Here is a 14,242-nt window from a genome sequence, read left to right as displayed (position 1 = left end):
TCACCCGTCAGTATATATCCATGGATACCTGAGCAGGTAAACCATTTGCGCGTTGAACTTTTCTACTAACGTGAAGCAGCGTACGCAATGGTCCACTGTCGTGGTTTGTCAGCCCCATCAACAAGACTGAAGCGAAACCTCGTCTTTACCGTCGATCAGACACAACTTCCATCGAACTTTTCTTTGACCTATTTTTTGTGGCGAATTTGTCGACTTTCACTGCGACACATGAAATCAACAATGTGAACGGTATGCTCCTGAGGGCTTGATCCCGGTCAAATACACAGAAATGCTAACTATTCAGCCCTGGGGTCCTACGTGGGATTTCTTGGGGTGATTTGGTTCACATGGCTACAGGTCACCTTGTTCGATATACGATTTGCCCAAGACTCGGTCTTCGAACGAACTTGCAAAGCCCTACAACTTGCCGCCATGATCGGTTTTGCATCCGCTGGGACTCGCTTTACCACCCGCGTTCGTGATGAGAATCTCTGGGCATTTCAATCGTTAAGTTTGATGCTTGCGGGGAGTCGAATGCTGTTGGCAACACAATACACCATCACCCTTGCGTTTATGTATCAACCGATGAAAGCTACATCCAAGGGCATTGCATATACCGCTATAATGTTTTGGACTACGACGATTTTCTACCTTGCGGTAAGCCTTCACTTTCACCAAAAACGTTACCTTTCAACGGGTTTCCCTAACCTTCTGCAGATGTTCTTCGCCTTTAGCCGAGGCCATCACATCCCCCCGAGAATTTGGACCGTTTGGTTCGTCCTTTTTGGCGTTGAAATGTGGACGGTAATGGGCGTGTCTTGTGCTTTTCCAGAGATTGGCTTTCAGGACACCTACCTCAATGTCCGCATGGGCCTTCTCACATTGATCATCATTGGTGAGGGGGTCATCGCGGTGACTCGAATTGTCAACAAGACGGTTCGGCCGGGTGGGTGGACTAAATGGTCGTTTGTTCATATCCTGGGAGTGACTACCAACGTCGTATGCTCAGATCCCCGTGAATTCCGATTGCAGGATTGTGGAATGCTAACCGCGCACCTCATACAGTATTTACTATGGCAGGTTTATTTCGATCTCTCCCCGGGGCGTCGACTTGGAAAGGTCGCTCAGCAGATCTGGGCGCAGCTACATTTCCCCTTCCACGTGGCTCTTATCCTACTGCTTGAAGGCTCCCAAATCCTGGCCTTGACTTTGGATGTCACGTTGAAGTTAAAGTATCTTGCACAAACATTTCTCTATGTGTGTGAGGAGACGCGTCCAAGTAAAGAAAAAGCGATCGCACTCATTCGAAGTACTATTGCGGATATGGAGATTCCATTTAGCCGTGGTGCCACGCAAGAGTGGGTGGCAATCTCTAGTCTGCTAGATGATCTTTCAACGCAGCCGCTTTGTCCCGTGCCTGGAACAGTCAGTGCATTCCACAATCAGCATATCTTCAGTGATTTGATGGGAAATGTTACTGCGGCCTTGTTCTCGAGCATGGACATTACGCCCCCAGTCAAAGTCGACATTGGCCTCCTTGATAGCCATCAACTTCTTCAGATGTATATGAAACTCTTGGCCTTTGTGTATATTTACTTTTTTGCTGGAGCCAGTCTCTCAATGGGTCTTTTCAGCGCGTTCGCCATGCTCTCCCGTCGGCACGAACGTCGGCTGCACCTCGTCATATCTATGGTAGTAAGAGCATTACTTGCAATTTCTCTAGCGGGTCTTGTGTCATTCGCCAGCCACTTCCCGCTAGCCTATTCCTTCATGACCTCGCCAATCATCCTGTACGCTTTCACGCTACCACTGTTGACTGGTCAGTTATCTCTTCTCAGTTCGTATGCCAAATAGGAAAAATCTAATTGGTAACAGTTCTTTTGGTTGACCGACTTTTGGACGGTCTAGCATACCGGAGGGACGCAGCCGGCCGACGGAAACAGGAAAACAACGGAGAAGGAAAACGTTGCACTCTGACCCCGAGCATTGCGGATCATCGGGGGTCCGCTATGGGTCCTGACCGACATGCTTCACTGTCAGTAGGTGGAGAAGAGGCTCATTCTCGGTGATGTGGGCGGTGGTTGACGAAATTGGCACTCGGATGCGGCTCTTTCAGTATCATCGGGGAGGAGCATGAGAAGCATGACTTGTCTAGCCGGGCAGCAATGCGTGCTATGTTCTGCATGGATACCCATTCACCAGGTTTCAAAAAATCGCCTCATTCACTTTTCAGCTACTAGCTCAAGTGCCTTAAATAGAACAAAGTTTACAAGTTCTAACTCTCAAAGCATCGTCGTAAGTCCACGAGCTGGCTACCTGGATTAAACACCGTCTTTCGATGCAGCTCATAGCTTACGCGTGGGCAGTCATACGGATGATTTTGCCACTAAATCCCAAGCTCCCCCCGAGACCTTTAGCAACCGTTCGAATAATCAGAGACATGGCGACGGCGTGGAGCCTGCTCGTTGAGTGAAATTAGCGCAATATCCGCGACAGCGCATACCTACATGTCCTGGGGGACACCGTTATGGGATGATCTGCAGCAAGCCATGCAGATCCATGATCCGCCTCGATTCATCGCAGGTCTGGCCGTTGAGATGTCCGGGTTGTCTCGCGAATAAGATTATTTTCTGTTCCGGATCTAATTTCTGGCAATTGGCTCATACTGGTTCTTCAAGTCAATTCTAGAATGATAGTTGTTTCTTGCAAGTCCGAAAAGATCATAATGGACGTCTAGTAAGTACGTCGACTTAGTGGGGGACCTGAGCCTTTTCCAAGGTTCAAATGTTCTGCACTTCAATGTTGATATTCCTATGCTCCAATTTCCACATGTTCACTCAAGTGCTGTCTCCATGCATCAATATTCTTTGATACCCTTTGAGCTAGGAACATTTCCAAATAAAACCTTGCAACATCTATAAAAATAACATCTATCCTAACGAATCTCCTCATAAATAGACATATTAAATGAAATCACCAACAAGCCAACGTCGATCATCCCCCGACATCGCCGCATATTGAGAAATATCCCCGAGGCCAAAACAGCTAGCGAAAAAGCAATCTAGACTCACAAAGAGCCAACCTTGGAAAATAACATGCATATGCAGTCCAACGCCCGAAGATCCAATCCAATCCCCACCCACCCCCGGCCGAAAGGTCCAGGTGTACTGAGATAATTGGAGGTTGGAAAGGATCTCCGCGGCAAGACAAAAACATAAACATAAACACCAACAGCATCACCAACAAAGACCGACATGTATACTTCCAATATGACTGGCAGCGGATGGTAGCGGAAGGGGTTCCGAGTGGATCGAACCATGGGCACACCCTTTGCTCGTTCGCATTTTTATGCAGGCGGGTTTACTATGGATGTCGCTCTTGCCGGTTTCAACGCCACCCAGCCCATCCCATCGTAGAATTTTAAAAAAAAGGGAAAAAGGGAAAAAGGGAAAATAAAAAGGAATTACATAGAAGCTTCTTTGCAATTGAGCTGAGGATGTGTTGGACTGGGGGTTGAAGTGGGGATTGGGTATTTAGTGATAGTTTATTCAAGTTTAACTACTGCTGAGTGATCCAAGCTTCTTTTAATGTTCTACTTCCACTCCGAGGACTACTTGTTGTCACGCTCTATATAATTTGGAATTATAGACTGTTTTGCTGACTAGATATCTTTCCAAGCTTCAATGTTCAGGGAAGAAAGCGCTGAACGCCACTAGACGAGCTCCTATTGCAGGGACTTTTTTTTTTTTTTTTTGAAATAGAAAAGAAAAAAAAAAAAAAAAAATCCCCCAAATTCCAACCCTGCTGTCGATCGGGCAGTAATCCTGCAAATATCCATGTCCTCGGCAGATCGCATCCCCGGACTTAACATGTTCGATACATCACTCCACGCCCAAGAGGAGAGACCCCCTAAAACCAACCGTCGAGCCAAAATAGACGTAAATCCACAAAAATAAGTCTAGATTTGCTTTTTCCGCTCCAACTGTTGGCCCAGCTTGCTTTTCTCATTGGTGCGGATGATTGAGCATCCCACCCCAGCTAGCCCTATGTGGCTATCCGTCCAGGATGGAACATTTGTAAATGGGCCACGCCAAGCATGATTTAAGATGGGGGGTGTGGAGGTAGTTGGCAGGATATGTGGAGATGGGAATTTTACGGGGGTCGGGAATGCTTGGGTTGACCTGGTTTAGGGCTGTTGGTTTTTTTGTTTTTGTTTTTGGGTGATGTTTCTTAAATGATTCGGCCCCCTTGAGGGGCATTACTAGGGTGCAACAGGGAAAAAGGAAAGAAAGTACGGGGGTTGCGTTGGTTCAGGATGAGATATGAGATGTACTTGGAATTGGGTATGGATACTATGTATATTCGACGAAACAGCCCGGAGATCAGTTTAACATTAGGGTTCATGCAAGAAATATCTCAATGTTTTGGTTTCAGGTTGTTTCTCACTTGATACTCTTTACGTCTGATTCTGTGCTTTGGTACAATAAAGCTAAGACTCCATCCTAACGGTGTCTCACTTTCTTCCTGCCCAAATCTAGTCTCGCGAGCACTTAAGACATACAAAGAAAGATCTGAAACGAGCGGCAAGTGGATCGTCGTAGTTTAAAGTCCCGATTTCTAGTCCGACTAGGGTTAACGGTCTCATTTCGGGAATTATGCTCAACGTCTATCTTCCCCCTATCCAACGCCTTTTCAAGGTCATTAGGGCCGACGTTCTAATATCAGGGCAATGTTGCTTATGTATAATAATATACCAACATCACGTTGGGGGGTTTATATTGCCTTTTATTACATTCGTTGTGGAGAGACACTACTTTTATTTTCTATCCTCCTCTAATCTCTGAATTCTAATTGAATCTTTTATTTATGATAATTCCCTTCACCTTGACCACTTCACCGAGTTGCATCCTATCCTTATCATCCGCTTTCCGTGAGATCTGAGACCGCATTGCATCCAACGGTTTACCCGCCATCTTGATCACACCGATCAGCACTTGAGATTATTCTTGACTCAATCTGAAAGATACTAGTATATGCCACTAGTAGCTAGCTACAGGTATACTTATCTATATATAGATATAGATCGTATATACCCTGTTCACTCTAAGTGCTGCATCTTAACAGGGCTCTAGAACTCTTGAAGCTAAAGTCATATAAAAGCGAGGTAAGATATAAAAGATGCAGGTGAAACCTCTCCATACATTCAGAGCCTGATATTCTCCTGCAGTTGCCACCCGTCAAGCCGTTGCGCATTGCAAAGAATACAAAGTCCACGGTAATCTACACACAGTGACAACCCGTGTACAACCTCCTAATTCAATCCAATTGCGGTGAATATCACGCGCGTCAGAATTATCTTCTCGCCATGGTAAAAGCAATAGTTGCGTCCGCACGAAACGAGGGGCCGTGGGGCTCTGAGCGAATAACGTGCTGTCCGCGATTTACCTCTGATCGCTCTGCGTCTCTTAAGGCTATCAATTCCTTTCCCCGGGACAGCCCCTCAAGTTATTTGGACTCCTCCAACTCAGACTTACAATCTTCCTTTCATCGCCTCTCCCCTTCTTTCAGCCCTTCTCAAAAGTTCTCGCCTCCGCGCGACATGTCTCAAATGGATTTTCCAATGGACCAGCCCACCTCAGACCGTTTCGTCCAATATCCTACCAGACCATACGATTTCAAGCCCTATCGCTCTACAAAAACCTCAAGTGCGACTGTCTCACCGGCAATGGAGTATACGGGCTCGAGTGATGGGAGTGTTTACGCTGAGTCGTCATATGGCTCTTCCAATACCTCCTACTTCCCATTCCCTGCGCCTCCCATGACCATGAACTCAATACCAATGAATGATATGGACTGGGTTGCGCCGGATCTGTCATTCTCAGAACACGAAAACACCCCCTCGCTTTCATCGTCATATGAGTTTGTGGATGTGCAAAAGAATAAGCCTCACACTTGGGAAACCGGGTCCTACTATGCTTTGCAGACCCAGCCTGCGAGTCAGTTCCAGACTCAGACCACATCTGCGTCTGTGTCTCAGACTCAAATCCCATTCATGCCCATGGCCAACGAGGCGAATATCTCGTTTCACGAACCTTCCATTCACCTTGACCTACGCCTCCAAGAACCCTCTACCCAATGGACTTGGCCCACGCTCGAAGAAAACTGGACGCAGCCTTCCCCAGCCTTTCCAGACTCCTCTACATTATGGCAACGGCCAATCGATCATCCCATTAGCCAGGGCTACAAGATCTCTCAACCAGCACCCATACTCCCCAAGCAGCCAATGATGTACTTCCAGTCAGCTCAGACTTCAGCCATGTATGGAGAGCCACATATCCCGCCGCCTATGCAGGCACTCCCGCTCCACCAAGAGCAAGTTCACAGGACCACGCCAGCATTAATCCCAAGCACCTTCAGCCCCATCACACCACACCCCGAACAGATCAACCCCTCAAACCAGCGCTTAGGACCTGGCTCCAAGCATGCTCACCACCAAATTCCTCTCCAGCAACACACACCGCAATCTCTCTGCCACCCCGACTCCCCGCCCATGATTCAAAATACGAGCCCGCGCCAGCTACAGGCAACGCTCCACTACAGCGACACCCGGGACCGCTTGCTAGTCGAAGGCAGACGCGCCGGGCTGACGTACAAGGCAATCAAGGAAACGGGCAACTTCAAGGAGGCGGAGTCGACGCTTCGAGGCCGGTATCGCGCTCTCACTAAGGTGAAGGAGCAACGGGTTCGGAAACCGAAGTGGTTGCGCATGGATGTAAGTTTTATTTCACTTTCTTCCACTTCACTCTTTTCTTCCACTTCACTCTTCCACTTTTTGTCTCTTTGTTACTTCGTACTGACCATCTACGCAGATCGACCTCCTCGTCGAGGCTGTCTCTGTCTACAGGGACGATTCCCGCGAGGCCGGTGATGACGCGGATGGAAGTCATGATCAGGGCCAGAACGGCGGACCGCCGAAGGTGCCTTGGAAGAAGGTCGCCCAGTATATCTGGGCGAATGGGGGCAGTTATCAGTTTGGAAATGCGACGTGCAAGAAGAAGTGGTGCGAGATATTTGGTGTTGCGATGTGAGCTTCATTGTGTTTCTCGGTGGGCTTTTGTTTTATTCTTATCTTTCTTTGCACTTTCCACTGTTAATTTCTATCGCCGAGGTGGGGCAGGTGCACATGGTGCTTGTTGGTTTCGACTTCGAATAATGGGGACAGATTTTTCTGGTTTTCGGGGTTATGGTGGAATTTATCTTGGTGTATTTTAATTGGAGTTGCTGTGTCTGGGCTTGGGAGTTTACCGGATGAGGGTTTCCTGGGTTTGAGTCTGGCGATTTATGTTGTTAAAATGCTACTTCAGCTGGACTGGTAGCTACCAATTCAAGAGATTCATTATTGAAATATCCATAAGTTTACTAGATATAGTAGAGATTGAAGTTCTTCCGAAAGAGCTCTGGAGAGAGCACCGAATCGAGTCAGAGTGGGCTGAGTTCAGGTGAGACATCGGGACTGGGTTTCTAGTTCATTCTTCTTGGGTTGGTTCCAAAATGTGGTTTTTGCGCTATCGTCCTTTGAACGTCCTACCAGCGAGCCTTGAATGTTGGGATCTCCTCCCCCACAGAGGAGGCAATGGAGCATACGCATTACGAATCTCTTTTGTCAACAAGCAGGCACGGTGCCCTGCGATCGTAACAAGAAGGGCCACATACACCCAATCGAAGTAGCATCTCGCGAACCTACAAGTCGGGGCAAGGACAAACTGGTAGCAAGGCGCCTCACAGCACAGAAGTAGGAGATGGTTTCTGGATTTTTTTATGCAGTCCATGTAGAGTAATTTAATTACCTTACCATAGCACGTCCACATTCCCCAAGGGAAGCTACTAGACTTTACAGTCATTGCTCTCCGTTTTTCGACTTTAAACAGCATCAGTCAATTAATTCAATGTTGGAATGTAGTAGGCCTTTGAGTACAGATAGTGCTCAAAGACATTAGACTGAGAAAGTGCTAGAGAAACCTCTAACCTATGGGTATAAATAGCGCGATTTGTCTCAAGGCAACTTTCTTTCTTTCTTTCCTCCTCCACCCACCTATTCTTATTCCAATTTTCCTCAACCCTAGGATCTCTCCAACACTTCGATTCCCTTCAACTTTGGGACCGGGTAAAAGTTTAATTCCAAGGCTATTCGAGCCTTGGAATTCCGAAGACAGACAGAGCTTGGGTTGGCTGGGAAACATTGGCTTGCATTACCTTTCGTCCTTTCATATCCTACACGGGTCTTTGCGCATTCGTCTGCGTCTCTCGACTTCCTTTGCGGACAAGAGTACGTGGGGGCTTCAGTTGTCTTTGCACATTCGATACGTGTTCCAATCGTCTTCGCCTCCTACCATGCGTCTTCCGATCGTCTTTGCGCATTAGCATGCGCCTTCGAATTATCTTTGTAATCGTCGCATATACCGAGCTTCTTTACAATCGTCGCATCTCTCAATCGTCCTTACAATCTTCGCATTTTGAAATCGTCATAAGACTGAGCAATCAGCGGTCCCCAGATGACACAAAGATATGGGTGACAATTGAAATTCCATTCGGAAGAGTGGACACTGACTCGACTCGAGCTGAAACCAAGGCGAGATATGGGGACAGGTACCCAAGATTTTTCTGTTCACTTAATTCCAAAAAAAAGAAATTCGTACTTTTATCCTTTGAATCTCCCATATATCTGTGAATGTACGTAGTAGCCATTCGAATACATATACCCAACCGCTCAAACATTTGAATATCTTGAGCAAACATTTGAAGCCGTGGAGTAGCCCTCCAGCTTGAGAGCTGCGGGTATGGATATAATTTTTTACCAGAGGTAACTTTCTTTCTTCTTCAGCCCCACAGCTTCCAGGTCTTCTCAACCCTTTCCAGATTTCCATGATTCCAGCCTATATTCCACGACCTCGTGGCCAAATAGAGCGTCGGTCAACTTGGAATAGTATTCATACTTATATTGCACATTATACACAATATCCCTGAGTCTATTCATCATCGTTCTCCGCGTCACTACGGAAATGGTGCGTTCTGAGCCGAGAGATTCGGAGTCAGAGTGACAAGGTTCCGAGGTAAAGATTTGTAAGGTTGAGGAGCTTGGGGATTTTGACTCAAATTGACTCCATTCGAAGCAGTCTGAACAGTTTTTTGAACATTCAGGGCAGATTGAGTGAGAAGGGAGATGTTTTGGGCAGCCGTTTCAGGATTGACGCCCGCAAGAGGAGAAACGGCCGGAGAATCAAAAGCGACTTCGGACCCTTGCTGCCAAACTGGCAGCTGGTACATGAAAGAGCCAGGGAAGAGAAGGGAAGAATCAGGAGGACACCAACGCGACAGGCTCGGAACGGGCCGTGCATGGCCCTACAGCAAGAACAGGGAAGGGCGGGTTGGATTGCAAAGCGTTGGACAACACAGGCGCGAGCATCGGCCTTGAAAAGGGATCGGAGACGATCGGCTCGACGCCAATCTACACCGCGGGCAGGAAGCTCCAGAGTCGACTTAAACTTGGAGGTTGTGGTAGTGGCCCAGATGAGGCTCTTGAATTGTTGCGTGTCGGGACAGGATCTTCAGTGCTCGGGAAACGGTAAGAATAGAGATCGGAAAATTCCAGTCACCTTTTTCGCCATTTGCTTGGCTTTTGTGTATCACTCATTAATAAAAGGGGTGCGAGCTTGAGTGGAGTGGAGTGGAGTGTGTGGCGGACTGATAGAGGTCGTAGACGAGTCTGCGTGGATAATAGATATATGATAGTAGCTTTTTTGTGATAGATGATAATCTCTTGATGAAGTATAGGTGTTTGGTCCTTCGCTGTTGACTTGCGTCATCTACATCTTATTCTGACATGCGAAAAATAAATGGCACCTGAAGAGAAGAAAAAATCATGTACATAATGCTATTTATCAAAGCTACTAGTATACTCAAGCTCAAAGCAAAGATCCCCCAGACCGATGAGAATCAACCCTCTTATATCCCACGGCCTGCAAAGCATGGATCAAATTATCCGGCTTAAACCGCAGAGCATCCCACTCCGCCTCCGCCTTGACCATAAGCGTACCAGCCAGAATCGTGCCGTTCAACGAAACAACACCCGGATCAGCCGTGTCCGCCGCCGCTTCCAAATCAACAGGAACATTCGCGGTCTCCGAGCTCCTCGGCGCGATCATCATGGTATCCAGCGTCATGGCGAAGTTGTAGCTAATAGCCGCGGGACCATGCGATGGGAGCTCGATCTTCTCCTTCGTCGGATCACGATTCATTGTTCCCAGTGCTGCGGCGCGGTAGAGCGATAGGTAGATTGCGTGCAGGGTTTCTGAGGATGGGTTTGCGGGGAGCGGGAGGGCGTAGTGGGCGAATGGGAGGTGGGCGTGGTATTGGAATGCGGGCGATGCGATTGTGGCGTTGGATGTACTCTTCGATACACTGGTAGATGTAGCTGAGGATCTTCGCGGTGTAGACTCTGGTCTGGATTGGTTTTGGGCGGCTAGGAGTTCGATAAGAGGGTCCCAGCCTTCTGCGCCGGATGAGCGCATTGCTTCGACGGGTAGGAATTGGAGGTGGCGGTGTGGTTGGCTTGCGCCACTGTCTTCGCCGGAGTTGAAGAAGGCGAAAAGGCGGGGTTTATCGGTGCCGGTGCCGTTTGGCTTGGTGGTGATGTTGGTATTGTCGGTTCCCCACGAGCGTAGACATTCGTAAGTGGCTTCCAGGTCGACTTTTTCCAGCAGGTCTGTTTGTTCTCGCCATTCTGTTGTGGTCAGGATGAAGTGGTTTGGGATGACGGGGAATTTGTTGAGCACGAGGGCATGCGAGGGTTTCTCCGCAGGAAATTGGGCGAGCAGGAGCTCTGGCGATGGGTTCTCGAATGGATCGGGTTTGGGGCCTTTGGGTGGCTCGGGTTTGAGGTTTGTGGGTTTCTTCGCCAGCGCCGGGCAGTAGCGTACTTGGTACTGGGGAATTTTTCGTGTTAACCATTGTCCCGGAGTTATGACGATGACGACGAGTACGGTTACGAGCTCGGCAGGGTACGTGACTTACGGGGATCCCTGCAGCTGTGACAATTGATAGATGTGTATGCGAGAAGACGAGATGGTTGCCTTCTTTGGCGGCCACGAAGCGGCGGGCGACCAGCGCCGACAGACTTTCCGAGAGACCGAGTTGCATGGTTGTGTGATGTGAGATTGAACGTGGGTGGATCGATCGTGAGGAGATGGCGCGGGGAGATTGCGTGGGGAGATCTGGCGGAAGGCGGTACCGCCCGCGAACCCCAACAAATAAACAACTATGGTAGAATACTGGACTGTGAAGCTTCTCTAGAATAGTAGAGTAGAATAAAGTAGGAAGATTGTTTGATTGTAGAGTGGAATCCTTTTGTTCATATCCATTAAAATGAAATATTTCCTGTGCCAAACACCCTCCGACATGTCACCCGAGCCAGCAGGGTCGGGGTTATAGGTGTGACCAAAAGGCTTGCTAAGTAGAAGTGACATAGAAAAATCGTACCAACATCGAATCGCGCCCAAGGTATCAATATCCGTAAAGCCTCAGACGGGACGCCAATTCTCGCTGCAATATGGAAACAAGACAAAGGAAAAAGACAAGAAAAGAAAAGAAGAAAAAGAAGAAACAATGCCATGGGCAACGCAACGCTCAAAATATCAAGGAAGTTTCAGCAACACGTTCAACCCATGAGGTCGTTGAATGATAGCTCATCGTCGTGTTGGAACATATCGGGGATAAGTCTCGCAGGTTGGCCCATGAGATGGGTGGATGGGCCATCGAGCCAGGGTCCACGCTCCTCATCAGTAGCGCTGAGAACACCCTCAGCACGCTTAAGAGTCTCCACATCCAGGTCAGTCACGTAGGCTTGGCGGTTTGTACCGTCGCCCGCACCGCCTGGAAGTGGCATGCGGACCTCGAATTCGTTGTTCAGCAGCATCTCGTCCTTCCATAGACGACGCTGTCCGTTGAAGACACAGAGAACCCGCTTCTTGCTCTTCATGTTGCTGCTGGGGCATCCCCAGGATTGGGGGTAATTCCCGCGGTTGTTGCGGCGACGAGTCACCACGGCGCGGGGCGCTTTACCGGGAGCAGTGGAGGAAGAGGAGTGTTTTGTGATGGCGTTGCCGTTGCCAATGATGGCGCGGGAGGAGGCCTTGGATTTTGAAGCGCGGCCGGTGGCGCGCCAATTGGCGAGGTCATAAGAGTCGTTATCGTCGTGGGAATCTTCGTCGTCGTATTGCTCCACGGATCCAGCCGTGGTGTCCAGCAACTGGTGCTTCTCCATCGTCTTCTTCACGTCCTCGTCGGAAGAAATATCCGCAAGATGGTGTTGGTTAATTGCCTCTGAGGGCTCCTCCTGCTGCACAACCCGCAGCACACAGTCATCCAGATGCTCGTAGAAGTCCTGGGCGTTGCTGAATGTTGCAGAGCAAGTGGAGCACTTGCCAGTCGCATCGCTGCTGTAATTGGTACCCTTCTTGGTGGAGGTAGACGGGCTGCGCTTGCGGCAGTTTGGTGCGGTCTGTTCCACACCGTGAAGGGAGGTCAGGTGGCGCTTGAAGACATCGGCACGGTTGAAGCTCTTCTCAGCGGAAGAGCCGGATCCAGGACAAAAGCCGCAAACCATTGTGCCCTTGTAGTGGGTCAAAGTGTGGCGGTTCTTATCGTATTTGCGGGCAAAGCCCTTAGTGTGGTATTCACAGTTGGTAATGGGACATTTTTCCGGCCGCTCGGATTGGTGAGTGAGCATGTGGGCCTTCAAGTCCTTGAAGATGCGACCACATTCTGGGTGTGGGCATTGTCCTTTTTCCTTGATGTCGTCACCTTCGATGCTGCTCAAGGCAGGGCTTTGTTGAGAGCGACGAGACTGAATGGAAGAGATTGAGGAACGGCGGTCGTACACCGACGCGGGCCGGGAGTGGAAACCTGAGTTCATCATCAGGGGGGATGGGTGCGGAACTGAGTGGAGCCCTGGTGAATGTTGCTCCACATTGTCGCTGTATGGGACGGGTGATGTCGCCGGGGAGCAGGGAAGATAATTCTGAGGAACGGTGGAGTAGGTGCTGTTTTGATCGGGATATGAGATTGTAGGCATAAGGGTATTGCCGGGCAAGGATTGAATCAATAGAGATGGATCTGCAGCGTTTGAGGTCAGTTGAACCGAGTCTAGGTGGAGAAACAAAAAAAATGGCGCGGGATGGAATTTGCTTCAGAACCTACCGACAGAGTGGTCGGGTAATTTCTCCCGATAATATCCATCCATGTCAGCTGGATTGCCTCCCATGTATTCATTGGGGAAGATATCATGCATCACGGCCGCCGGCAGTCCGAGTCCATGGTTGGTGTTCAGCCAGTTATTATCTTGAAACACGGAAGCGGGTCCTGAGTATGGAGATCCAGTAGCAGACGAAGCTGCACTAGCAATGGAAGGTCCAGATGCTGCGGAACCTGTGGGGATCTGTTGTTCTGTGGCATGAGATGTTGCGATGGATGGAGGTGTGGCGGGCATAGAAGGGAACTCGGAGTATTTTTGCATCATCTCTGTTTCGGCATAGAGAGGAGCGTCGAAATATGATTGGGAGTAATCAATGTTTTGGGCATACTGTTGCATGCCATCCATGGAGTATGAGTACATGTCCAAATTGGGATCCATCATGGGCTGGAAGTATGGCTGTTTTGATCTGGGAGCTTCAAAGGCGAGCATTTTGGATCGACGATTCGGGAATAACACAAAGTCCGAATGTTCCGCAAGGGACATTCCTTTGATCAAGATGATTGAGGAAAAGACGCAAGAATATATATCTGTGTACAATTCTTTTGGTTAGCTTTTCTTTTTTTTTTTTTTCTTGTCTCTTTTGTGTACACTGCTTTTCCCCCCGGGTTAACATACCAAGGGATAAGGTTCGGATTGCGGCCCGTCAACCCAACGTGCGAACCTCGGAAAGATTATACAAGGCAACGTGCAGTGATTGACACCCGGGTAATAGGGCACCTGGTATGCGATGAAGATGGAATCATTCAGGTTGGCAGAAGAAAAAAGAAAGGGAGAAGCAAGGTCTTATATACAATCCGTAAGATAAGATATGACAAGGTCAACGTCAAGGTAGGGAAAGCGAATGGGAAGCAGTATTGTGTGAGGAAGGGGGGAAAGAAGAGGAGTATTATAGGAGCATTGTTGCGCGCTACAATTAGTTTATAGTTGCAGAAT

At 48.7% G+C, this 14,242-nt stretch overlaps 4 protein-coding genes across 4 annotated transcripts; 2 read left to right on the top strand and 2 right to left on the bottom strand.

The window, feature by feature from the left end:
* Positions 1-432: 432 nt before the first annotated feature.
* N7466_003119 (uncharacterized protein) lies at positions 433-1,854 on the top strand (the record flags this gene model as incomplete). Its single annotated transcript, XM_057162516.1, has 1 exon — positions 433-1,854. One exon carries the CDS (start codon positions 433-435, stop codon positions 1,852-1,854), a length of 1,422 nt encoding a protein of 473 aa, XP_057023631.1.
* A 3,754-nt stretch (positions 1,855-5,608) lies between these two features.
* Positions 5,609-7,088, top strand: N7466_003118 (uncharacterized protein; the record flags this gene model as incomplete). Its single annotated transcript, XM_057162515.1, has 2 exons — positions 5,609-6,772; positions 6,870-7,088. 2 exons carry the CDS (start codon positions 5,609-5,611, stop codon positions 7,086-7,088), a joined length of 1,383 nt encoding a protein of 460 aa, XP_057023630.1.
* A 2,874-nt stretch (positions 7,089-9,962) lies between these two features.
* On the bottom strand, positions 9,963-11,196 carry N7466_003117 (uncharacterized protein; the record flags this gene model as incomplete). Its single annotated transcript, XM_057162514.1, has 2 exons — positions 9,963-10,982; positions 11,071-11,196. 2 exons carry the CDS (start codon positions 11,194-11,196, stop codon positions 9,963-9,965), a joined length of 1,146 nt encoding a protein of 381 aa, XP_057023629.1.
* A 517-nt stretch (positions 11,197-11,713) lies between these two features.
* On the bottom strand, positions 11,714-13,738 carry zfpA (uncharacterized protein; the record flags this gene model as incomplete). Its single annotated transcript, XM_057162513.1, has 2 exons — positions 11,714-13,200; positions 13,255-13,738. 2 exons carry the CDS (start codon positions 13,736-13,738, stop codon positions 11,714-11,716), a joined length of 1,971 nt encoding a protein of 656 aa, XP_057023628.1.
* Positions 13,739-14,242: the final 504 nt, after the last annotated feature.

The sequence above is a fragment of the Penicillium verhagenii genome (assembly GCF_028828195.1).
Source record: "Penicillium verhagenii strain IBT 33310 chromosome Unknown utg000004l_segment0_segment0, whole genome shotgun sequence".
In the NCBI taxonomy this organism is placed as follows: domain Eukaryota; kingdom Fungi; phylum Ascomycota; class Eurotiomycetes; order Eurotiales; family Aspergillaceae; genus Penicillium; species Penicillium verhagenii.
Note: the sequence above shows the minus strand (reverse complement) of the source record. Positions and strands in the feature narration are given on the sequence as shown.